General features: G+C 45.2%; 2 protein-coding genes and 1 long non-coding RNA gene across 6 annotated transcripts; 2 read left to right on the top strand and 1 right to left on the bottom strand.

Moving 5' to 3' along the window:
- The first annotated feature begins 44 nt into the window (after nt 1-44).
- On the top strand, nt 45-9,234 carry rad21l1 (RAD21 cohesin complex component like 1). The gene is made up of 14 exons (XM_035389492.1): nt 45-245; nt 397-597; nt 1,142-1,271; nt 1,816-1,915; nt 3,332-3,438; nt 3,891-3,995; nt 4,808-4,921; nt 6,082-6,201; nt 6,303-6,532; nt 6,955-7,048; nt 7,297-7,454; nt 7,978-8,088; nt 8,282-8,356; nt 8,593-9,234. Exons 2-14 carry the CDS (start codon nt 454-456, stop codon nt 8,782-8,784), a joined length of 1,680 nt encoding a protein of 559 aa, XP_035245383.1. The 5' UTR covers nt 45-245; nt 397-453; the 3' UTR covers nt 8,785-9,234.
- On the bottom strand, nt 3,355-3,991 carry LOC118211913. Its single transcript, XR_004762121.1, has 3 exons — nt 3,905-3,991; nt 3,613-3,727; nt 3,355-3,442 (listed from the first exon to the last, which is right to left on the bottom strand). It is a non-coding gene; the product is annotated as an uncharacterized LOC118211913 (long non-coding RNA).
- A 2,034-nt stretch (nt 9,235-11,268) lies between the features above and the next one.
- On the top strand, nt 11,269-22,703 carry LOC118211258 (syntaphilin-like). 4 transcript variants are annotated; one of them, XM_035388334.1, is made up of 7 exons: nt 11,300-11,441; nt 11,804-11,872; nt 17,142-17,243; nt 18,011-18,127; nt 18,842-18,967; nt 19,226-19,375; nt 19,773-22,703. In XM_035388334.1, the coding sequence occupies exons 3-7, from the start codon at nt 17,200-17,202 to the stop codon at nt 21,028-21,030; spliced, it is 1,695 nt and encodes a 564-aa protein (XP_035244225.1). In that variant the 5' UTR covers nt 11,300-11,441; nt 11,804-11,872; nt 17,142-17,199; the 3' UTR covers nt 21,031-22,703. The 4 variants fall into 4 exon arrangements, with proteins under 4 accessions (XP_035244224.1, XP_035244225.1, XP_035244226.1 ...); XM_035388335.1 differs by having other exon boundaries at nt 11,309-11,441; nt 11,741-11,872; XM_035388337.1 differs by lacking the exon at nt 11,804-11,872 and adding an exon at nt 17,362-17,413 and having other exon boundaries at nt 11,419-11,441.
- The last annotated feature ends 1,096 nt before the right edge of the window (nt 22,704-23,799 follow it).

The raw sequence follows: 23,799 nt of genomic DNA, 5'->3' as shown, positions 1-23,799 counted from the left end.
CAGGACGACGCAATTTGACAGCTTGCTAACTGCTAGTTTTCTACAGGCAGTTTTACTGCCAGGCTAGTGTGCTTGGTCAGGGCTGTCATATATTATCCGAAAGGAGCTGGTGTGGGTGCATGCTTTTGTTTAGCTCAACACTGAGACGCCTGAGTCTACTTATCAATGTCTTGACAAGCCCGTGAGTCGTTGATTAGTTGAGTGAGGTGTCAATGATGCGCCAAAACAAAAACAATCAAAGCAATGTATGTAAGCAAGGAGGTTTGGCTAACGTAATAACTACCCTTAGCTACCTAAATCAATGGCTATTTGTAAATTTTGGAAATGAGTTAGTATTTACTGCTGTTTAATCCAATGTATTTATGTTTTCGTCTTTGTTGTTGCTGTGGACCACAGGTATAAGTGGAGAAGTTTGTCAAGAAATTAAAAGAGAAAATCATTTCCAAGGTCAGCATGTTTTACACCAAGCTTTTCACGTCAAAGCGTGGGCCGCTCGCTAAGATTTGGCTTGCGGCTCACTGGGAGAAAAAGATAACGAAAGCGCATGTATTCGAGTGCAACCTGGAGAACACTATCAAAGAACTAATATCGCCACAGGTAAGCGCACCACACAGCGTTTTTTATGCAACATGGTATACGTTATTATATGTTTTATACTGTAGAGTTAATGGGAAGAATTGACACGGTTATATCATATGTTAAGCTCCCATCCAGTAATATGGGGTCTGTAGCCATTTTCCAGACTCAAGAAATAGGGTGAGGTAAATTAACTGTGTAATGATCTGATGTAATTGCACAAACAGGTGGACTTTGCAACATTCCAGGGCAAGGGTTGGGGACATTTAGAGTGGTTGTTCTGAACCTTTTTTCTAAGGGACTCTAATTTTACCATTGAATACATTTACTTGTAATTTGTTTCAATCACAGAAATAATGACGTGGTTCTTGTCGTGACAAAATGCACGGCCGATTTCTGATGGATTCCAATTTCATTCTAAATTTCAGGTCACGTCTTAATTTTTTCTTATGGATTTTTATCAAGAATAATAATCCATGCTTCGTTAAATTATGAGCTCTTGTGAATTTGAGGAGTATGTAGTGTCCATAAAACATGTCATTTTGGCGTTGTCTGTGATTTGCAGATTAAAATTGGACTGCGGACCTCTGGTCACCTGTTGCTGGGCGTGGTGCGGATCTACTCCCGAAAAGCCAAATACCTCTTGGCCGACTGCAACGATGCAGTCATCAAAATCAAAGTGGCCTTTCGTCCAGGTTATATTTATAATTATTTATGATTGTTGTTATTTAAATTGGAGGCATGTTTCATTGTGGTAGCACAGCGGTTCCTGTGGCAACAAATGGTCTATGAAAAGCATTTAATGTGTGATTCGTACCGCATAATATGATCACCATATTATTGGTACATATTGTGTTATATGGCCTTCTGCCCTCAACTCTGATACTTTCTGTATGCAGTGAACATGACTCTAGAATGAGTTGAATTAATGACTAGTTCATAATTTAAAAAAACGACCTTGTTTGCAGGTCTGGTCTGTTCTGGTATCTTTTATTCTCAGTACAGGCTTTGTTCTGATGATCTGAATCCTATTCAGTACTTTATGAATAGTGTTTATTGCTGGATGAGACATTCTGTGGCAGGAGTCCTGTACCTGGGTGGCCTCTTTGTGCAACTGCCTTAGATTCACCCTGCCGTCCTGCATGGTGTGCTTTGAATGCCTTCTCCAGCCCCTGCACTGGCTCTGGCTGCCCTGCAGGTGGAGCCCTGCTCCTCTTACGCTCCTTATGTTCCTTCCAGGCCAGACGGATCTTCCCAGTGAGAATCTGGAGGCCACCTTCAAGGTTATCACCCTGCCCGAGGACTTCGCTGATTTCAGCTCCCAACTCCCGGACATCAAGTACAGTGCTAGCCTATCCCTTGGCACACTTCTCTTTCAGTGGCTGTGCACGAATGCACCTGTAGCACTGATGATCGGGGTTTCCTATTGCTCCACATTCAGTTTACACCAGCAGTCCTGCTGTGCAGGGAGAGGTAGCCTTCATCATGGAGTGTGACATCAGCTTATAACTTAAGGATACCACACCAATGGGCAAGAAATGGGAACCATAATGGGAATGTGTGTGTGACCGTGTCCGTATGCGGTTTTGGGTGTGTTATGAAGATCTCGGGATCTCCTTCTCATCTGTCATTTATTCACCTTATATTTGTTTGAAGCAGGGCTATTTATAAACCTAGTCAAAGTTCTGCCCTGTTCCACATACCACACGCCACCCACCCACTAACCAAAATTGTGATGCCAGGTTTTGGCTTTGATTTTTAATATTTCCGTATTTATTATTTTATAACCTGGACCCCTTCTATATATCAATTGCTTAATCATGCTCAAATCAGCCATCAGAGGCAATGAGCGTTGCCGTTAAAAAACTCAGGCCATTTTTAATAGCCAATTAAATCTGTAATGTTCAGGAGAAACACTTTCTGCTTCACAGCTGTAAATAAGACCCACACTGTAACCTTGGCTGCGTTTTTCATTAGATTAAAGGAAGACTGCAGCCCCCACAGAATTACACCAACCTGCACATTTTTTATGGTTACATTCTTCATATGGTTGAAAAGTGACAAAGAAGCCATGAAAACTCACAAAATACAAAATCCTTTAATGCATAAATGCATTCAACAAGATTAATTATAAAATGAATCAGAAATGAAGAGTGCTTAATTTATCTTTTTTGAACAGTAGAATCTGTTGAACCACACCATACAGTAGGGAGAGAAGAGCAGATGGATTGACTCTTTGATAAAACATCTGTATTATAGTCCTTCTTATGTGAGACTCATTGAGGAGTCCTAGAAGGGTGACTAATTTAGCTGATCGGGCACAAGAACATAACTGACCTTGCCAAAAGGGATGAAGTTAACTGCAGTGATTTCTTTCAGAAGTATGTAATGTTAATTTAATTTAATTAATGAAAGCTAGTCTTCACATTTTCAGTCTGGTAACTTTTCTACTCACTTGCTATAGAAAAAGATTTTATTATGTTATCCGTATAGAGGAACACCAAATGTATTTTCCTATTTTTAAACACTGCATTTCGCTGTTATTTATTTATCCAAATTCTAGCTATTTCCTGGATTAGCCATATCCCTCCCAAAATATTGGGGGCTATCTTCAGTTTAAAGTATGTTGGTCCAGCAGACTGATAGTGAAGAGCTAGAAAGGAGAGTTTACTGTCAGCTTCCTGCAGGCAGGGATGATACGTGAGCGTGTGACTGATGGATTGCTGCATTGGCTGCATCGCTGTCCTGCTTTCAGTGCCATCGAAGTGGCCGACCACTTCTCCCTGAACCAGTGCAGGACGGAGGACATCACTCTCAAAGAGGACTTGGGAAACAGCTTCCTCCTGCTGCAGTCAGACTTCGGTACCTGTCAGTTCACCCGCTGGAGAATTAGTGTTGAGTGCTGTAATTACAGCTCCTGCGCTGCCCTCTTGTTGTAAATGTGCACTGTGAAACTGGTGCTTTAAACCTACTTCTATTAAGCCGCTTAAATAAAAACTTGATTGAGAGAAAAATAAAACATTGGTGACTACTGACCTGACAAACCGTGTTTTTTAAACACACACAGCCTCTTTATCCCCCTCCCTCTCTCTGGCCCTTCCAGTGCCTCCATCTCTTCACTTTCTTCCTCCCTCTCTCTCATTATCTCAGTCTGAAATTCAAACTGCTTCATTAGCATGACAAGACTAATCTTGTATTTCCACAGCAGAGATACATTTACGGACATTTCACACAATCTAATATGGAGAATAAAAGTAATGATCTTTGATTCAGTAAAATAACAGTGCATAAGTAAACTCCATCTCTCCCTGTAGGGGAGGAGTCTCACCAGCAGGGTGGGTTGTTTGATGTGAGTTTCCCCAGTCTGGCTGCTCCCGGCGATGGCTTTGGGGACGAGGAGCTCGGTGTGGACTTCTTGGGTAGGAATCCTTCCCGTACCCTCGCATCCATACATACACAAACTCATGTGCCCTCGTGCACACAGGTACACACTCACTCACATGCACTCGTGCACACACACACACTCGCACAAAATCACAAGCTCATTCACATGCACTCGTGCACACACACACACTCGCACAAAATCACAAACTCATTCACATGCACTCGCACAAACACTCAAACAATTCCAGTGGCCCTTTCTATCCTGACACATTAGGACCCTGTTAAACTCTTTTCTGATAAAGCTGGCAAATCAAATTTACATATATCCAATATATGCAATGATTCATTTACTCTTCCCATCTGATTCTGTGCAATTAGACTAAGATGGCTGTTGTCCTGGTGTTGCATTCACTGCTCCATCTGACCCAATGACCAGCTCTACAACAGGATGTTTTGCAACTTCCTACAAGCTTTGTGTAGGATGTTACGCGTCAGTAGAATATTGGTGACCGGAGAATGCAGAACTGTAGCGTGTAAACTGGGATCTGACGCCAGTGGAATCTGAGCCACACTACCACCAGATGCGATTCTGATCAGAGGTGGACAAATTTGACCCATATCTGATTTCTTGTTTTTAACCGACCTTTATCTAATGTGACATGTATTGGATTTTTCTAGAAACATAATGTACTGAGTCGCTGAGAGCTGAGTATAACAGTTTAACCCTCTCTGTCCACATCAGCACAAACTCAGTGTCACACTTTGACAGCACATAAAGCTGCTCTTTTGCAGCACAGAGGGTGAGGAATACTTTATTTAAATAGATCTTTGCACCTTGGTCCACCAGATTTTATGGCGCATTCTACTGAAGATGTGATGCCAATCAACTTTTCTTCTGACGATGCGGAGAGGGAGATGCCAGAAACTCCGCCTCCGACAGCCGCAGCCTGGGTAATCTTCTGTGTGTGTGCGTGCGTGCGTGCCTGCATGTGTGTGTGTGCAAGTGCATATATTATATACAAACAATGGCTGATAAATAAATATAGCAGTGTATTAAATGTATATTTACAGATATACGTTCAAACTGGTAACTACCATCATTCAACCAGGCAACAATGAAAGTATTCCAGACTTTTGTGTTGGGACTAGGCTGCCATCTGCTGGCAGTAAAATGCAGGTGCACAAGTATCGTGCATTTGTACATGTACTGTGAGCTCCATGATGTCTGGGATCAAAGACTTTTTTTTGACTTGGTCCTGTACGGCACAATTTTAGATTTGTAATAAAACAAGTGCACATTCTCCACTTTTATTTAAAGGTATTTTTTATACATTTGGGTTTCACCATGTAGAAATTACAGCACTTTTTACACATAGCCCCCCCATTTCATAGCCCCCCATTTTTTAATTTGGAGTCATTGGTGTTTCTGATTAGTCAGGTGTGTTCTATTGCTTCCTTAGTGCAGGTATGAGAGTGCTTTCAGTATCTAGTTTTGAATCTAGCCTTTTGATTGCCTTTGGAGTGTGTTATTGACATTTGTCAACATGAGAACCAGAGTTGTTGCCATGAAAGTCGATGAAGCCATTATGAGGCTGAGAAATAAGAAACACGTTTGAAGTTGTCTGTTCTGGACTACCCATTATGTTATGGTTTTCTATGAATTCGCTCTTGTATGTACAACAGTATTTACTTTTGAAGTCTGCTCTGTGGCTACTTTTGCAACTTTGATGTTAGAACTAGCTCATCTTGGGTATAGTTTAGGTAGTGTGTCAGTTTAAATTGAAATGCACCAAATTTAGAACCCCCAACCTTGTTGTTTAAACTTGTAAATGTATTTTTTGCATGGTGTAACCATTTTGCGATTTCTCAAGTTTTGCCCATCCCCACTGCAGACAGGGGCGTAGTCACAATTTTGACACTCCTAAAGAACGCATATTAAAGATCCCTGAATGATCAGAGGGCCAAGAGTGTGTTTGTGGCAAGCCGTGCCTAGCCCCCCAGGCCACCCATTTATTAGCCCTGGTTTAAAGTCGTGGATGAAGTCATTTGTTCTGCCTGTTGGGTTTTGATGTGTCCCTGGTTGAACCCCGTAACTGGGTGTGTTGAACCCATCCCCTGCAGCTCATCCCGACACCCCCAGCCCCACCCTTCGGCCCCAGTCCAAGGCCTCCTCGCCGGACCAGACCACCCTGCTGGCGAACGAGGAGGAAGGCTTCGCCCTAGAGCCCGTCTCTGAAACGCGTAAGCCCCGCCCCCCCTCGCGCCTCTCCAGATGTGTGCACACCTGAGCATCATGCAGGCAAGAGCACGCTCACAAACACCTACAGCACACCTTTCCTCAGTCTCCTCAGACAGGAAGAGGGTGAAGAGGAAGAGGACGCTGCTGGTGGACAGAGTGAAGGAGCTGTCAAACGAGGAGATCCGAGACCAGCTCACGGACACATCCGACCTGCTGTGTCCCATGGATATGGCTCCGCCCACTCGCAAGCTCATGGAGTGGAAGGAGATGGGGAGCGTGCACAAGCTCTTCCACAGCTACTGTGTGCCAGCCATGCACCCGCACCTGAAACAGGTAATACACCTGCACCTGGTAATATACACCCAGACCTCCATCAGGTACCGTACACCCACACCTGCAACAGGTTCTACACACCCACGTCTGCAACGGGTACTACACACCCACGTCTGAAACAGGTACTACACACCCACACCTGCAACATGTACTATACATCTACACCTGCAACATGTACTATACATCTACACCTGCAACAGGTACTACACACCTACACCTGCAACAGGTACTACACACCCACACCTGCAACAAGTACTATACATCTACACCTGCAACAGGTACTACACACCCACATCTGCAACAGGTGATTCACTCAAACACACCTGCATCAGCTAATCTATACTGCATTATGATTATTTGGGTTGAGCAGTTTGGGAACAATTTTGAATGTACAGGCTAAGCAGCCCTTTTTGTTTCCACAGCTGTTCCCCAGGGACTTGTTGCCAGAGCGATTGGAGGCGGACCAGGATGCAGATGGGGGTGGCCCAGAGCAGATGAGAAGCCGACAAAGACAGAGTGTGTTTACGTTGTCATCACCATGACAGATCCCTTCACACGAGCCATCTGAAATGCCAGTAACGTATACATGAACATAAATGTAAAGCAGTAATAATTGGACAGTAGATTACTTGCCGTACAGTACATTAAGCAGATGCAGAACAAAGTGCGTCGCGCTCCCTCCACTGTCCTCAGCAGGCCACACTGCCACCTGCTGGCCTGCTCCACATGTGTGCCCTGTGTCTTCCTGTCTCTGGCCCATACAGCTGCAGAGGGGAGCAGTCTGGGGTTTGAGTTTGGGGGGGACTCGAGCCTCCTGCAGGAATCTCAGGACCGGAGCTCCACAGGGCACAGCCTCCACGGGACCCCGCTCCGAACCACGGCCAGCAGCCGGCACTCCGCCCCCGCCCCCGCCAGGGAACATGTAAATAACAGAAAATAACTGAAAAAAATGAATATGGTTTTTCTTTTTTGTCTGCCACCACCCACCACGTAGGAGGTCAGCTTTAATATGGTAGTCATTTTGCCTTTGAGCATTTATGTTGGTGACCCCTCCTGACCTAGGTTGCAGTCTTGCTTCCCCCCTACCACACAACCCCCCCCCCCACCCCCACCCCGCAATGAGCTCACCTCACAATTAACATTGAAAAGCAGAATAGTGATAATAGCAAAAATGATTATGATGTGGCACTTTCTGGTTTCAGTGTAAGGTTACTGTGCTTCCATATTCTCTGCATGCGAAAAGTGCAGCCTGACAGAAACACTGAACAGAAGCTGTACAGCCCAGGCACATGCATTTATACGCAGAGTCGAGCACTGCTCTCTGGTTCTCACCACCTTCTCCACGTCTTCCCTCTCCTTTCCTCCTTCCCCCTACCCCCTTACCTTACTGTCTCCCCCTCTCTCCCTGTTTCCCTCTCCATCCTCCATGTCTCCCCCTCTCCCAGCAAGCTGAACTGAAGGAGGTCTCCCTCCCAGACCTGTCCTTTGAGGACTCCATGCGTGTTCATCCTCCTGAGCTGGAGAGGGAACCTCCACAGACCCAAACCCAGACTCAGGTACACACACACCTGCCCTTATGAGCCTGTGTAGCACTGTCCCACACACATTTTGTCACAAGTACACAGGTATACTTCAGCATACCATTTTTTATACTGTATGCAATATTACTAATAGAATCATGCTGGGATGTTGTGTAAGAATGATGAGTTAATGCTGGATTTTTGCTGTGTGCTATAAATGTGGAAGCAGTCTGCGCTGGCCAGTCAGGATTTTGAAGAGAAGAGGATGAGCAGCCGGGCACAGGGCCTCCTGCACTTCCTTAGAGTAAGAGTAACACTAACACTCCCAGAGTAAGAGTCACACTAACACTCCCAGAGTAAGAGTCACACTAACACTACCAGAGTAAGAGCAACACTAACACTCTAACACTAACATACAGAGTAAGACTGTGTTGTAGATATTGTGTATGTGTGTTTGAGAGAGAGAGAGAGAGAGATAAAGACTCAGAGCACCGGTTGTGTGTTGTAATGTATGTATTGTATACTGTATGTGTGTTGTAGAGCCAGAGCTGCAGTGGGGGCGCTGCAGTGTTCAGCCTGCTAGAGCTGAACAGGGAGTGTAGCCGCATGCAGGCCTCTGCCACCTTCTTCAGCTTCCTGCTGCTGAAGAAGCAGAAAGCCCTGGAGCTGCACCAGGACCTGCCCTATGACGACATTGTTGCCTCTCCTGGGCCCACATTCCACCAGCTTTAGACTTTAGAGCGCCTTTATTAAAAACAATATGATGTATATATATGTTTATTTATTTATTATGTCTGCTTTCACCTGGGAGCAGTGTTCTGTTTTTGAACATTTTTAACATGTTGAGGTTTCAGTCGGTGTTGAGGGCTTGCAGGTTTGCTTCCTGTACGGGCTTTGGTGCCCCTCCCCCTTTCCTTGTTTTGCATTGCGTGGAAAGGCATGTGGCCTCCAGGCAAACGCCGAAGCGTTCATGTGACGTTGCTGTGACCTGGAAGAAACGTTAGATTGGCTGCTTTCACCTGGATCAATAAGCCTAAAACCTGTTCTGTCAGTCTGAAACATGGGCACTAACACGTTACACGTAAAAAGCACTTTCTGTCCCACTTTCCAATATCCAGTGTGTTGAGCTTGAGGGAACTTTTTTGCTAAATTATAGTAATTCTGTGAATAACTGGGGGGGGGGGGGGGGGGGGGGGGGGGATCTTGTTTGAAAAACATTTTTGTACCCAATTAACTTTTATGTAAAACATGTACATTTATTGTTGGGATGGTTAATGTTCAGTTGAGGTTTGAAGTTTGAATTTACCATTCTTTGTACAGGGTATTTTTGCCCTTTATTTCTTGTATTTCATGCCCCAGTTTTTGTGTCTGTGTGTGATGTCATCCAGCAGCCATACCACCATGTCCCCTGGTCCTGCCAAATGACTGACACTAAGCAGGTTTAGGGCTTGGTTAGTATACTTGCTTTTTAAAAAGGAAGATTTGGGAGAGAAATTTTCTCATAATCCCTCAGGTTGTTTCCTTAAACCTGCTAAACTGGTCTTCCCTACATGTGTAAAATGCCAACCACCTTTACGCCTTCTGTGTTAACTGTTTCCAGCATCCCTCTACGTCCAGCTCATGTTTTATTTAGTTTTTTATTTGGCTCCTTTCCTCGTGTCATTAATGTTCAGGGAGGTCAATAACCTCATCTTATGGCCAGGTGCGACTCCAAGCCCCGGATCACATGTTCCTATTCACAATGTACAGCATACCTCAATAAATCTCCTTACCTTGCATATGATTTGTGTGAAAAATGTATTTGAATAATTTTCCTCATTTAGTAAAGATCTGTGGGAAATTGGTCCTATTTTTTAGTCCAATCAGTCATTCCCTCTCAGTACAGGTACCGTGGCAATCAACCCACGCCTTGTGTTTCGCAACGATAAATCTTTTTGATTTGACTGTTCTCCTTGGTCGAATAAGTGATATTCTGGTATAGGCTGCCTTAATATTACCGCTTTTGCTGACCCTGTTTTTACATTTCAGCATTGGCTTAACTGCAAGTCAAGTGAAATTGTTGTTGGAGTCCAAGTCTAGTATCTGGTCAAAAATGGTGATTGGAGTCCAATGCTAATTTATTACCAATTAGTACTGAGTAGGACCCTCTTTTTCCTCCAGAACTATATGAATTCTTCACAGCATGGATTCAGCAAAGTGCTGGAAACATTAACAAATTATTATATTATTAACATATTTACCCCAAAATCTGTGAATCAGTGAAACTTTGCGTGTGCTCAGGCAGCACTGACCCATTTGACCCACCAGGGAAGCGCTACAGGTCCATCAAAGCACGCACCACAAGATTAACGAACAGTTTCTACCCCAAAGCCATCACCACACTGAACTCTGCACTGAAAGATCGCCCCCCATAGACAATATTTATACTGTACAATACCTCTGTGCAATACTGATATTTATTTATCCATGCAATACTAATATTCTGTGCAACACTGATATTTATTCTGTGCATTCAGGTATTCTGTGCTTATCCGATGCATACGTAGGCATAATGGGTATGCGTGTGTGAATTTGTGTGTCAGAGTGTGTGCACTTGATTGCACGCATGTGAGCTGTATGTAGAGTTTTTATTATTCCTTTTTTTTTTAAATCTTTATATTTTTATTACCTTGTTTTGTCTTGTATATTTGAGCTCCGCTCAGGCAGTGCACCGTTGTATGCACCAGTACAATGACAATAAAGAAATTCTAATTCTAATTTTGGCATATAACCTTGATTGTCAAGATTTTCCAAGATTGGCAAGAATCTGTAAAACTTAAACTATTACTGTGTGCATGATTTATTATGTAAATTATGTTATTGGGTTTTGAAAATGTATTTGATAGCATTCTTTTAAATATCAGTGGGAAAAAAAATGTACAAATGAACATCATAATAGCGGGAAATGGAATCAAAATCATTAGGTTTGTATTTCCAAATAAGGAGAAGGCGTCTTTACATTCTGATCCTGGTCCATTGACCTACTGCAGGGGCTCAAGGACCTGCACTCTGGGAATGTTCTGGGCGTAAAATCGGGTGCTGTTTTTTGGGTCTGATCACAACATCAATCAGTAGAACCATTCTGATGAGATCAGCTGTCAAAAAACGAGACGAAAACACTGACACACCAATTTCTATGGTGCCCCGCTCGCGGCGCAAAAACACTGCCCCCTTGCGAATTTATTGACACGGATGCAATCTGCAAGCGCTTTGCCTTCATCGACACAAGCTCATCTTTTGCAGCCTGTGCACGAACGAGCCTATCGGTCCTGTGACCGCACTGCGGAGCATCGGCGGACTCACTCCACAAAACGGGAGTCTGCTAAACCATGGAACAGTGGGGGGTGCCGGTAAAATCTGGCTTTAATTTTATATTGTCTCTCTAGGCAGCTACTCCATCTTGTTGTTTCATCCCACCTCTACAAATATTGAGGAAATTCCGATATGACAAGGAACGTATGTTCCTTTTTCTCCTGCTATGGCTATTTAGGGTACCTATACGGAGCTTCTGCTCAATCTCCAAGAGATTCGGGTACTAATGGAAATTTTTTTTGCAAAGGCGGAAAGATAGAGTACGCCGCTCAACAGTAGCACACGGGCACAACAGTATAAATACATATGGTTACTTGTGCATTTGCTTTCCAATTAGAATGTAGCCTACGTTTACTGCTTGCTGTGTTGCATCCCGTCCCTTCCGTTGTGGTTTCTGCAGCGATGACTGAGGATGCTGCGCTGTCGCCACTAGCAAACGCACCCTGTTTGGTGATATCTCGCGGTTGAGGTGAGCCTGACATACGACCACTCATATACGTGCACAAACGTTTTTTAGTGTTACGGAAAGGTCACAGGAACACATTATTTTCAGTATGATGTAGATAAGTCGTTTACAAAATCAGGGCACTGTCTATCGGTTGCCAGCGCCGTATGGCTTGTAGTTAACCCGTTATGAACATTGAGTATGATCGGCGCACAGAATTTACCGCAGATGAAGTGTAGCTACGTGTTGATATTAAGCTACGTTCGGCTACTTCTTGTAAGGTGCGATAGGATAATTGTTTGCGAACTCTTAAATGTGGTCAACATGCCACAACAGCGTAATCAAATCGACTGCACAATGTCAGACAAACCAATGCATGAAAATGTTCGAATTCTGAATATCTGTTTAGAAATTTGCCTTGGATTTCCAGCTACTGTAGCAAAGATTTCCCCCCGCTATGTGCGCTACCGATCTAATCACATCAAGGGACATGTGGTCTTGTGTTTCATCGTTTTCAATCACATGCCGTTTGCACATACGTTCTACAGTGCTAATCATGATTTAAAGAAAAAATACACCTGTGGCTCAGCTATTCTGGTGATAGACTGCCCGTGTTTCCATGGAGACTTAACCATCACCCTCACAGCATGTTGTCTTTCTCTGTCAGTCTCCTTCATCATCCTTCAGTTTCTCCTCCTGGGATTCTTCTACATTAGTCTTTTCACATTTGTCTGTATTATTGCAAATCATGATCATGTTAGGAATACACAGATATAATAATAATAATAATAATAATAATAATAATAATATTTTTTTTGTTGTTGCTGCTTATTTTATTATTATTATTATTATTAGTAGTAGTAGTAGTAGTAGTAGTAACCGTAGTTTTTGATGTCATGTTGTTGTGTAGTTCTTGGTGATAATTGTATGGTACAAGAGATGATGTATTCTACTCTCTGGGGAGTGGGTTAGGTTTGGGTGAAGGTAAGGTGAAGTGATGGATGATTCTTTGGACAAGAGGTGGGGGTTTTCACTGGGATTGCACCAGTACACTCTGAGCTCTGTGAACATTCTGTATGAGTAGGGTGGCTTGGGTGTGCTTGCATTTTGAGGAGGAGAGTGGTTTGTAGACTGCTGGTTTCAGTGCTTAAGAGTGTGAGTTGGGCTTGTGTCTCACCTGTTGAGACACACACCATCACATTCTACCCACATATTACATTACAGTGCATTACATTTATCCAAGTGCACCTCTCCATTTATTTGGCAGATGCTTTTATCCAAAGCAAAGTACAATAACTGCATATCGAAGGTCATTGGAACAACTACGAAACACAAGTTTGATAAGGTACAATACTCATTATGTAACATAGCCATGAACATCAAGTCCAGTTCACGCAGTAAGCATAGGCTGGGTCAGAAAGTTATGGTAAGTCAAACTAGGAGGCATGACGATGAACTACAACATCAAGATAACAATACAAGTGCAGTATAAGTGCTGGATGGAGATGTGTAACATGAAAGTGCAAGAGGAACACGATTGGAGGACACAAGTATCCTTCTATCTTGAACAAAGATACACCTCCGGCCTTCTAACCCACCAGCACCTTCACACCCATGCCTGAGTGGCAGTGTGGTGTAGTGGTTAATGAACATTACTCATAGCCATACAACTGGATTTGATTCCCTGGTGGGATGTTGCTTTATTCCCATGAATGAGTATTAAATTTAACCATGCCAGGTGGACTCAGTAGAGGGAGTGCCACACCTCTAACCGCCTGCAGGAGCTCAGGTGGTTAGTTTCCCTGTTCTTCTGCCTTTGTTTGTCCCTCTGCTTTATGCCCCGTTCCCCTGGGATTGAATCCCCCTGCAGGCATTATCTGCAGTTCTTTGTTTGAGTCCCCCTGCAGGCATTATCTGCAGTTCTTGGTTTGAGTCCCTTCTGCAGTTATTTGTTCTGGAAGGCATCTGGCTCTTGATCCATTCTTGCTGTCAGAAGTTGTTGGTGTAAGAAATCTGTGATTTAATCCTGACCATGCCAGAGCCATTGCAGCCAGTGGCCCCGCAAGATGATGCATAATTGGCGGCAGCACCTCCCTGGGTTCAGTTGGTACGGATCCACATCTCATTGTTGTGCATGTCTCATGTCCACGTCTCATAGTCTGGTCAATTGGATGTCTCCAAGTCCTCCTGTTGAGCTGCACATGAAGTGTCTTCCTTTGACTCATACTCACACTTTGGGTAAGGTGATTATTCTGTTGAATTCTTTCTGTCTGTTTGTCTGTGGCCATCCTGCTCATTGCTGTAAGTGTGAGATCTCTTTCACACACCCATAGACTACCTTCATTAACTATCCATTAATCATCTTCTGTGACATATTGCTGTAAGCAAAACAATTTGTATTGCTATACTTTATCAATCCTGCTCACATATCAGACAATCAGTCAAGTAAATAGTTTGTGTGTGTGTGTGTGTGTGAGAGAGAGAGAGAGAGAGACTGTGCAGTTGTACTTTTCCTACACTGTGTTTGGCTGTAACCGGGCTATACTCTAGCTTTGCTGTGCTTTTCTGTGGTGTTGTCCTGGGTTGAACTCACAAAGATATTTCCCCTGACTGTGCAGCATACTGTAAACGAGTCCTCTGTCATCAGGGACAGGGTGGTGCATGATGGAAAATCTCTTATTCAGCTCCATGTAATTACAGTTGTTGGCCATGAGTCAGTTGGGGGGGTGGTACACAGTCCAATGTTAAAGCGTGCATCTTGGGTTCAATGGCAGGTCTTTCTGTGCATCTGCCTATTGTCAGATCTCTGCAGCTAACATGCGGGGCTTTTACCTGTTCTTGTGTATGCTTTCATAGAGGTTTCTATAGCTATCTCAGCCTATATGAAGTCAATTTTATCAAGGTTATGACGTATATCTGGTCAATTTTATGAAGGTTGCTACTGTATGTTTCTGACATATGTTTATATTTTGTAAATTTACATATTCATGAGTCTGTGTTTGTGAGAGAGATTGCATGTGTGTTTTCCTTGTTCTGTGTTTGCTGATTGTTCTCTGTGCGGGCCTGTTTTTTGTACTTACAGTACAGGCCTTTTTCTCACAGTACTGAGTGATGGGCTGACGTTGGCATGTGCTGCTTGCACAAAAACCTCTCTTTCGGGGCTTTCATTGTTTTTGTTTTGTCGTGTTCTGCTTCTTATACAGTTTGGTGAGTTGCGGTCTTTACTTTTTTCTCTTAAGAAATGGAACAGGGAGCAAGGATGCCTAGTGAAAGGAAATGAGCTGATGGAGTCTGGACTGGAATCACATGTGCAAGCACATGCACTCTGTTATCTGTCATGATGATGAGGATGACATTGGTAATAGTGCTGCTGAGCACTGGACTACAGACCTGAGGGCAGCAGTGTGGAGTAGGGGTCAGAGCACAGGACTCTGGATCTGAGGGCAGCAGTGTGGAATAGGGGTCAGAGCACAGGACTCTGGACCTGAGGGCAGCAGTGTGGAGTAGGGGTTAGAGCACAGGACTCTGGGCCTGAGGGCAGCAGTGTGGAGTAGGGGTCAGAGCACAGGACTCTGGATCTGAGGGCAGCAGTGTGGAGTAGGGGTCAGAGCACAGGACTCTGGGCCTGAGGGCAGCAGTGTGGAGTAGGGGTCAGAGCACAGGACTCTGGATCTGAGGGCAGCAGTGTGGAGTAGGGGTTAGAGCACAGGACTCTGGACCTGAGGGCAGCAGTGTGGAGTAGGGGTCAGAGCACAGGACTCTGGATCTGAGGGCAGCAGTGTGGAGTAGGGGTCAGAGCACAGGACTCTGTACCTGAGGGCAGCAGTGTGGAGTAGGGGTTAGAGCACAGGACTCTGGAGCTGAGGGCCATGGGTAGGAGTATATTGAGGGAGGAAAGGAGATGCAAAATCGATTGTGGCTTTTTACAAACAAACATTAGATTTAGCTTAAAAACAGTTGTGAATCACTGTATTAACTTTTCAATGTGTAAGATTACAAATATCTGATTAGAATGTTTGTAACTGGACATTGTAATGCTGATGTAACAATCACTACTGGTAATTGAAAGCAATGGAGTTCTAGATCACTGATTAATTTTGAAAAACATTCCAAAAACCTACTCTTCAAAGGGGTAATAAGCATGTTACATGCTGGGAAGTAGAGCCACATTATTGAACCTGGGGAAGGCTCAGTGTGTAGGAACATGGGGGGACGGGGCTGTTCTAGTCTGGTGATGTTGGGGGGGGGGGGGTTATGAACTGTCTGATGCTGGTGCTAAACAGACCTTTGTCATACTCAGAGAGAGAGAGAGAGAGAGAGTGTGTGTGAGAGAGAGAGAGCAAGAGCTTGAGAGAGAGAGAGAGTGTGTGTGTGTGAGAAAGAGAGAGCGAGAGCGTGAGTGTGTGTGTGTGAGAGAGAGAGAGCGATAGAGAGCGTGAGAGAGAGAGTGAGTGTGTGTGTGTGTGAGAGAGAGCGAGAGCGTGAGAGAGTGTGTGTGAGAGAGAGAGAGAGAGAGCGAGAGCGTGAGTGTGTGTGTGTGAGAGAGAGAGCGAGAGAGAGCGTGAGTGAGAGTGTGAGAGAGAGTGTGTGTGAGAGAGGGAGAGCGTGAGAGAGAGAGTGAGAGTGTGAGAGAGAGTGTGTGTGTGTGAGAGAGAGCGAGAGCGTGAGAGAGTGTGTGTGAGAGAGAGATAGCGAAGCACATTGACTGATTACAGCTTGGCCTGGTTGCTGTTGCATAAGAGTTCATGTGGGAATGATGACTCATAACTGCAGCAATGTCTTTAGGATGTCCTCCTGTTATTCCTTTACCTCCATTGCTCACACAGCTCTGTCACACACCTCCATCACTCACACCTCTACCACTCACACATTTGGATATTTCACACACCTCTATCGCACACCTCTACCACTCACAGACCTCTATCACTCACTAGAGATGTGAACAATTTGTCGATTTTCAGTCATCAGAACCCATGTGGGCTGTTAAATCAAAAATCTTTTTTTAAAATTTTTATCTTCAAAATATTTTGAACAGGTTGAGAATTTTAAAAAGAAAAGCAATCCTTAAAGAAATAAAAATGAACACACAGTAACTGAATGTGGACTAGTGTAGAGATGCCTAGGCTGATGTAGACTACTGGTTCTGTGTTCTTTCAGGGTTCTAGGGAGCACATTTGTTTTCTATTATTCCACTATAGTGCAGAAAATGGTATTGGTTATATGTCTTTGCAACTTTAGCCATGAAAAATGGTGTGTGTGTGTTTGTTTGTGTGTGTGTGTGTGTGATGTTTAGGCTGGCTCCTGTTGAACTCCTCACAGTGAAGAGAAAAGGAGAGCGACAGTCTGCCCTCATGTCTGCTCCTGTTACCCAGAAGGCCTCTTCAGGATCCCACAGGTGTGCCTTCATACCCCACTCTTCTTTCTCTCTCTCATTATTTCTGTTCTCTCTCATTAATCACTTCACCCTCTCACTTCTATTTCTCTTTTACTTTTTTTTGGTAATGTCTTTTCAGGGGTTTTTCTTTCAGAACTCACTCAGTCTGTCTGATCTACTAGCAGTACTCTGTGAGTTCTACTTCCTGTCAGTTCATATTTCCGACTCCCACTTCCTGTGAATTCTTGTGAATCTCCCACATCCTGTGAGCTAAATTTCCTATGAGCCCTTCTTTTTCCGGCCTGTCCCTGAAGAACGGATGCTGGAGATTACCCCATTCTTTGCAATCCTCAGCTCAAGTACAAGTTTAATCACAAGTTAACCATGAGTTTAATCACTGTTTCCACTGTCCTAAGGAGGCTTAAATTATCATCCCAATTAATGATGGCTGGTTTGGTGCAGACCAAAGTACAGTGGGAGGGGGAGATTTGCACTGATTCTGTAGTAAGTACTTGAGTACTTTACTGATGATTGAAGTACAGTTGTGACATGGCGTACAGTAATTCCTGCAGCACACACAGCTTTTGAGCTTTTAACACATTCAATGAACAGAATATTCAGAATGATGAAACACCAGTCTGGTCCTGTTCATATAAGATGAGCTAAAAGATCAAAAGCGCTCCTCAGTCTTGGGTTTTGGGTCATTCTGTGAGTTACCAGGATAAGTCTCCATCGCTAAGCCTTACTCTTGTGTTCACTGTGTTTCATGGTTTCCTGTGTCTGGTCAGTTTTGACTACTGCAGGTTTATAGAGCTAGACTGCGTTCCCATGGAGACAGGCTACATGGTCTCGATGCGCCCAAGTCATGGACACATGCCTCACCAATCGCCGGAGAGACATAGGAGGTTAGCATCACTCCGTCTCTCTTTCTGTCTCCCCCTTCCCCTTATATCACTCTGTCTCTCAAACTACTATCTATATATCTGTCTCTCCCCCTTTCTTTCCCTCCCTTCATTGTCCTGTCTCTTATATGTATCTCACTTTCTCTCCCTGCTTCCCTCATTCCACTCTAAATCCACCTAATTCCACAAACATTGTTGCCCTCTTATAGTGGCCATGTTGTCTTGCAATTTATAATTACAATTTAGTCATTTGGCAGATTGTTTTAGTCAAAGCAACTTGGTGGGTGGGCATTCAGCTGCCCATGTTAGCAAGCAATGCTGACATACGTGCCTGATCTTAGGTTTCGGATGGAGAAAATGAGAAAAAATAGCAGTGTCATCAGCCTAGCAATGATATGACATGCCATGAGCAGAGATAACTAGACAAAGTGATTAAGTGCAAAGAGAGAAGAGGAGAGGACCAAACACAGAACCCTGTGGGACACCAGTCAAGAGGGGTAGGGAAGGAGACAGGAGAATATGGAAAACAGGTTGCATGGGTTAGAAGTAGCAGACTGGATTCTTGGGAGAAGGGCAGGCATACTAGAGGCCCTGTTAGTGACACTGATACCCGGTCGTAGTAACAGCACTGCCCTGTTGAAGTGGCAGTGTTGCCCTGTAACAGTGACAGCATTGCCCTGTGATCATGAGAGTGTTCCCCTGCTGTCTCTGCTCTAGACGGACAGCTCCCCCATGCAGCAGCAGGGATCCCTATGGCAGTGCGTCTATCTGCAGCAGCACCTCTGGCTCCTGCAAAGGCAGCGATGGCAGCCCTACAGCCAGGTCATACCCAACCACACCCAGGTTAGACATGTCTCTTTAACCAGACCACATTCACAGGGAGCCTCCCACTTCACACACAGGTAAGACAAACATCCAGACATACAGAAACATACAGAAATGACTCATTGAGCGCAGATACATAATACCATATATCTGAATATAGCAGAGACCAACACCACCCACTCAGAAATAGCTGATCTGGTGTGCTTTCTCTGGTTTGCTGCTCTGGCTTGGCTCCTCTGGTGTGCACTGATGAAGGTGTATCCACCTCCCCCCCAGGCGTAACGTGAAGTACACCTCCTGCGGTGATAACCACGGGATCCGGCCGCCCCCCCCGGAGCAGTACCTGACCCCCCTGCAGCAGAAGGAGGTGTGTATCCGCCACCTGCGCGCCCGGCTCAAGGAGAACATGGAGAGGCTGCAGGACAGGTGAGGTGCTGACCACGCCCATCCTTTGCTTAGGCTTGCACTGTGATCTCTGTGTGCTATGGCAACCATTATATTTTAATGCTACTATAAATACTGCAAAAATTACCTTTACAATACATGCAGACTTTTGGTGGCATATTGAAAAATTTAAACTTACTGTTGATTGTTAAGAATTTTAATAGACCAATATTAATAGTAATAGTAATTTTTTAATATATATTTTCTAAAGTAGCAGTTCATGCATTATACGGTTAATGCACTGAATGTAATACAGTACATTCAGAAGTGAATATAATAGTGAACACAGTGATTTAACTGAGCTCTGGCTGTGGGAGGCAGTAGCTCCATGACGGGAAAATGAGGTGCGTAACCCCACCCCCTACCCCGCCCCTGGCAGGGACTCTGAGATTGAGGAGCTGCGCACACAGCTGTCCCGCATGCAGGAGGACTGGATCGAGGAGGAGTGCCACCGCGTGGAGGCGCAGCTCGCCCTGAAGGATGCCCGGAGGGAGATCCAGCAGCTGAAGCAGGTGGTGGACGTGGTGCGGACCAACCTGGGCGGTAGGGAGGCGGGACTGGGCCTGGCCCAGCAGCACCTGCAGGACGCTGACGCCCAGAGCTGCAGGCTGGACTGCCTGCTGCGCGGGCTGGAGGACCAGCAGGGGGGCGGAGCCCCGCCGGGGCCCGGGGGGTCCCGGTCCTGGGGGGGCTCCCCGGCCCGCTCGCTCACCCGCAGCTCCACCTACACCAAGCTGAGCCACGAGGCGCTGCTGGACCCGGCCGGCACCGGGCTGGAGCCGGGCCTGAGCGGGGAGGAGACCCAGGACAGCGGCTTTGCCTGCGGGGACAGCCGGGCCGACCTGCTGCTGGAGGCGCTGCTGTACGAGGGCCCGCCGTCGCCCTCATCCCTGGACCCCTACGCGCCCCTGCCCCGCTCCTTCACCTACGAGAAGCTGTGCACCTGCGAGCAGGCGGCGCTGCGGGCGGAGCAGGTGGGCCAGGCCAGCAGCAGCAGCCAGCCCTGCCTCTCCCGCCAGCAGCTGTACCTGCACCACCTGTGCGAGCGCGCCATCCAGACGGACCACGCCCTGCCGCCGCCCTGCCACGCCCACACCAAATCCCAGTCCTGCAGCCCGTCCTCCACCTGGATCTCTGAGGAGGGCGAAGACCTGGACACCGTCACCACAGCGACCGCCGCTATCGAAGGGGTTGCCCCACCGACCACACCTCCAGACTCCTGCACAGTGGACCTACCCCCTGTGGCTCAGGACCCGCCCCAAACCTGCCAGCCCAAAGGAGGGGGACCCCCCGAGGAGCACTGCAGGGTGACGGTGGCGGAGGCAGCGGAGGAGGAGGAAGGGGTGCAGGAAGGGGCAGGGGCGGGGGCAGAGTCAGGGGCGGAGGGTGGACTGGAGGCTTCGCCCCCGCAGAAGAGCTACTGGAGCCGCCACTTCCTGATGGACCTGCTGGCGGTGGCAGTGCCGGTGGTGCCGGCCGTGGCCTGGCTGTGCCGTGGGCCAAGGAGGCAGGGCCAGCCCGTGTACAACATTGGCTCCCTCTTGCGCGGCTGCTGCGCCCTCGCCCTGCACTCCCTGCGCCGTGTGGGCGCGGCCGGGTGTGGCCCCGTCAGTGGGAGGGGCGGGACTGAGATCTGAGACACCTTCCACCCTAAGGCCAAAACTCTCCTCCCTCCACATTACACATGCACATTTGCAGACATATACTGAGCACATGCACAGACACATGTACATAATCACACCGTGACACACACATATGTATAAATACACGCACATACACACACACACACACACAGAGGGATAACTCCCATATGAACTGGCCCCTCTCTCCCATTCTCTGAACCCTGACCCTTCAGCTTCAGCCCTCAGTGGGACTGACGGACACCTCTATGGTTGTTGTTTTTCTCACACTGATTGTAACTCCCTCCGATCACATACACGGGAGGAGTCTGTCTGTAACTACCTTCGTTCTGTCAGAGATAGCTGCCAAAGCGAGCAAAGTGAGAGGGCATGGCGCCAGATGAACATTTTCCTCCACAATCTCACTGCTGTACAGAGCACACGAATAGAGAAAGCCAACAGTTCAGTGTCAGGTTTGTGCAATGGCACAGCTGCCTGTTGTCTGTGACTGAAAGCCAGGGTCATGTGCTGCCGTAGCTTCTCCCTCACAACACCTCACGTTTACGCGTATCCCCATCACAAAGCCCTCCGTGAGCTTAGTAACTCCAGCGTGTGTTTGTTGACTCAGCTTTGGGGGCAAGATGCATGTTTCTGGTGCCTAATGTTAATGATCTTTGTGTTTCATTGATCAGAAAACTAAAGGGATGCTCCAAAAGGAGGATTATAGGTATAATTATGATTATGAGAATGGTGACGTTTTGAAAGTTTATGAGTGTTTATGACAAAGCTTTTGCTGTTGTAGTTTTTTGTAATAATTATTTGATTGTAGTTATGGGAACATTCATTGTCTGATTTGTTTTTTAAGTTAATCAGTTCAACAGCCCTGTTGTTTCTTGAAACATAATATTAAGTTTCTCATTTCAAAAACTGATGTCATTGCAGGATGTTGAAACAATCCCAGGAAGTTGTCAGATGCACAATGACCCAGTGTTCCTGTTTGCTTGCTTTTTTTGTTTTTGCCAAAAAGGTCCAATTGGATTGGACGTTTATGTGACAACTAAGATGGTCATATAAAATATTATGAACCTAAATTAAGAAAAGGCTTCTTGATTTTGTGTATATGTTGGTCTTTGATTGCACTAGAATTCACTTTACAAAGCAGGGCTACTACTTGAAGTTCAGATTGATTTTCATGTCTGTAGATTCACACAGAGGCATATATTTTTACTTGTAATGGTATTTCAGAAAAATATCTATTTCAGTTCATATTTGTGTAAAACCGTATAAACAGCAATGCTAATAGAATTAGATTTCTTGTGGCTGTAATGGTGCAAATTTAGTCTGTAGTCGGCTATACAGTACTATCTGGGTGAATTGTGGGTAAATAGCTTAAAATGTTGTTCACATTTAACTCTAAAATGGCTGTTTTTCTGTCACATTAACCGTTTCCTTGAATGTCTGCAGGTTGACTTCAGTTTAGATTTTATTGTGCTTGGACAATCTGTTCAGTGAGCCATGTGTTGTGGAAGTATGACTATCAGTGGTGTGCCCTTCCTTGTTTTTGTAAAAGAAAAAAGACATGGGTGAATGATTAACAATGTAAAAAAGACAAAGGTGGATTGAGTGGAGTAAAGAAGACAATAAATTACTGAATAAAGAATACAAATAAATACCATGTATGGACGAATTAATCTTGTTTAGCGTTTTTTTTTTTTTTTTTTTACATCAACTTTTTCTAATTGCAAATATTCCTCAAAACTGCCATGTGACATTAAAATTGATTTTAACACTGATTTTCAGACATGGCTGTAATCACCAGTTAAAGGAAGCAAAATGGTTGCAAAGCTGTCTTCTGGTTATAGCCAGCCCTACTGTTTGCTTCACATGCCGATGCAAAGCAAGTGTGAGCTTGTTAGTACTTGATTGAGAGACCATCTGTGAAAATAAAGTAGGTGCTGGAAGAGGTGTTGGTGAGCCAGTAGGGGACACTCTTCCCTCTGGACCAACTAAAATTCAATGCCCCATTGAAGTGATGGGGGCACTATGCTGTAGAGCATGCTGTCCTTTCCAATGACTGTTCAAAATCAAGGTCCTGACTTACTGTGGTCATTAAAGGTCCAACAAACCTGGTTTTCAGAGCCTGTGGTTGTCATTATTCATTTAATGCTTTATGTTTTTGCACAACTTACTCAAATGTTCAACATGGTAGCTGACGTGTCAATTTAGCACTCGCAGTACCTCCTGTGAATGTAATTTCCCCTTCTAGGGAATTACTACACTTTGATCCCTGGTCTGTGCACTTGTGTTTGGCTTGTAATTCGTTCTGAACAGTGCATGCTAAAAGCCAACAAAGGAAAAAATACAGTATATTCAGTGCCACGTTTATAAGGACACAAAAAAATGTAACGTGGACGTTTTAAAACAGGACCGGCCTGAATGACAGGCTGCATAATGTTGCACGTATGGCAAATAAGATGGCAGTAAAATCACGAGCTCCACCCTTTATACTGCAGCCCGTAATACCTCAAACTAGTTGAATGTCACCTCACCAACAACACAATGGAGTCAACATTCCTGGGCCGTCAACACACCCCGGAAACGTCTAATGTAATGTGTAATAAAGACATCAACAGCCACTCGGCTGCAAAAGTACTAATGTGTACAATCTACATCTCAGCTCAGTGAACAGGCCAGGCCATCTGGGAGATTTTAAAGTGAGTGAATCTGCACATATTAGACCTGGCAGCACACGACCACTTAGTCCTATAGCACTGAGCTGCAATGATG

Source organism: Anguilla anguilla, chromosome 13 (assembly GCF_013347855.1).
Source record: "Anguilla anguilla isolate fAngAng1 chromosome 13, fAngAng1.pri, whole genome shotgun sequence".
NCBI lineage: Eukaryota > Metazoa > Chordata > Actinopteri > Anguilliformes > Anguillidae > Anguilla > Anguilla anguilla.
Note: the sequence above shows the minus strand (reverse complement) of the source record. Positions and strands in the feature narration are given on the sequence as shown.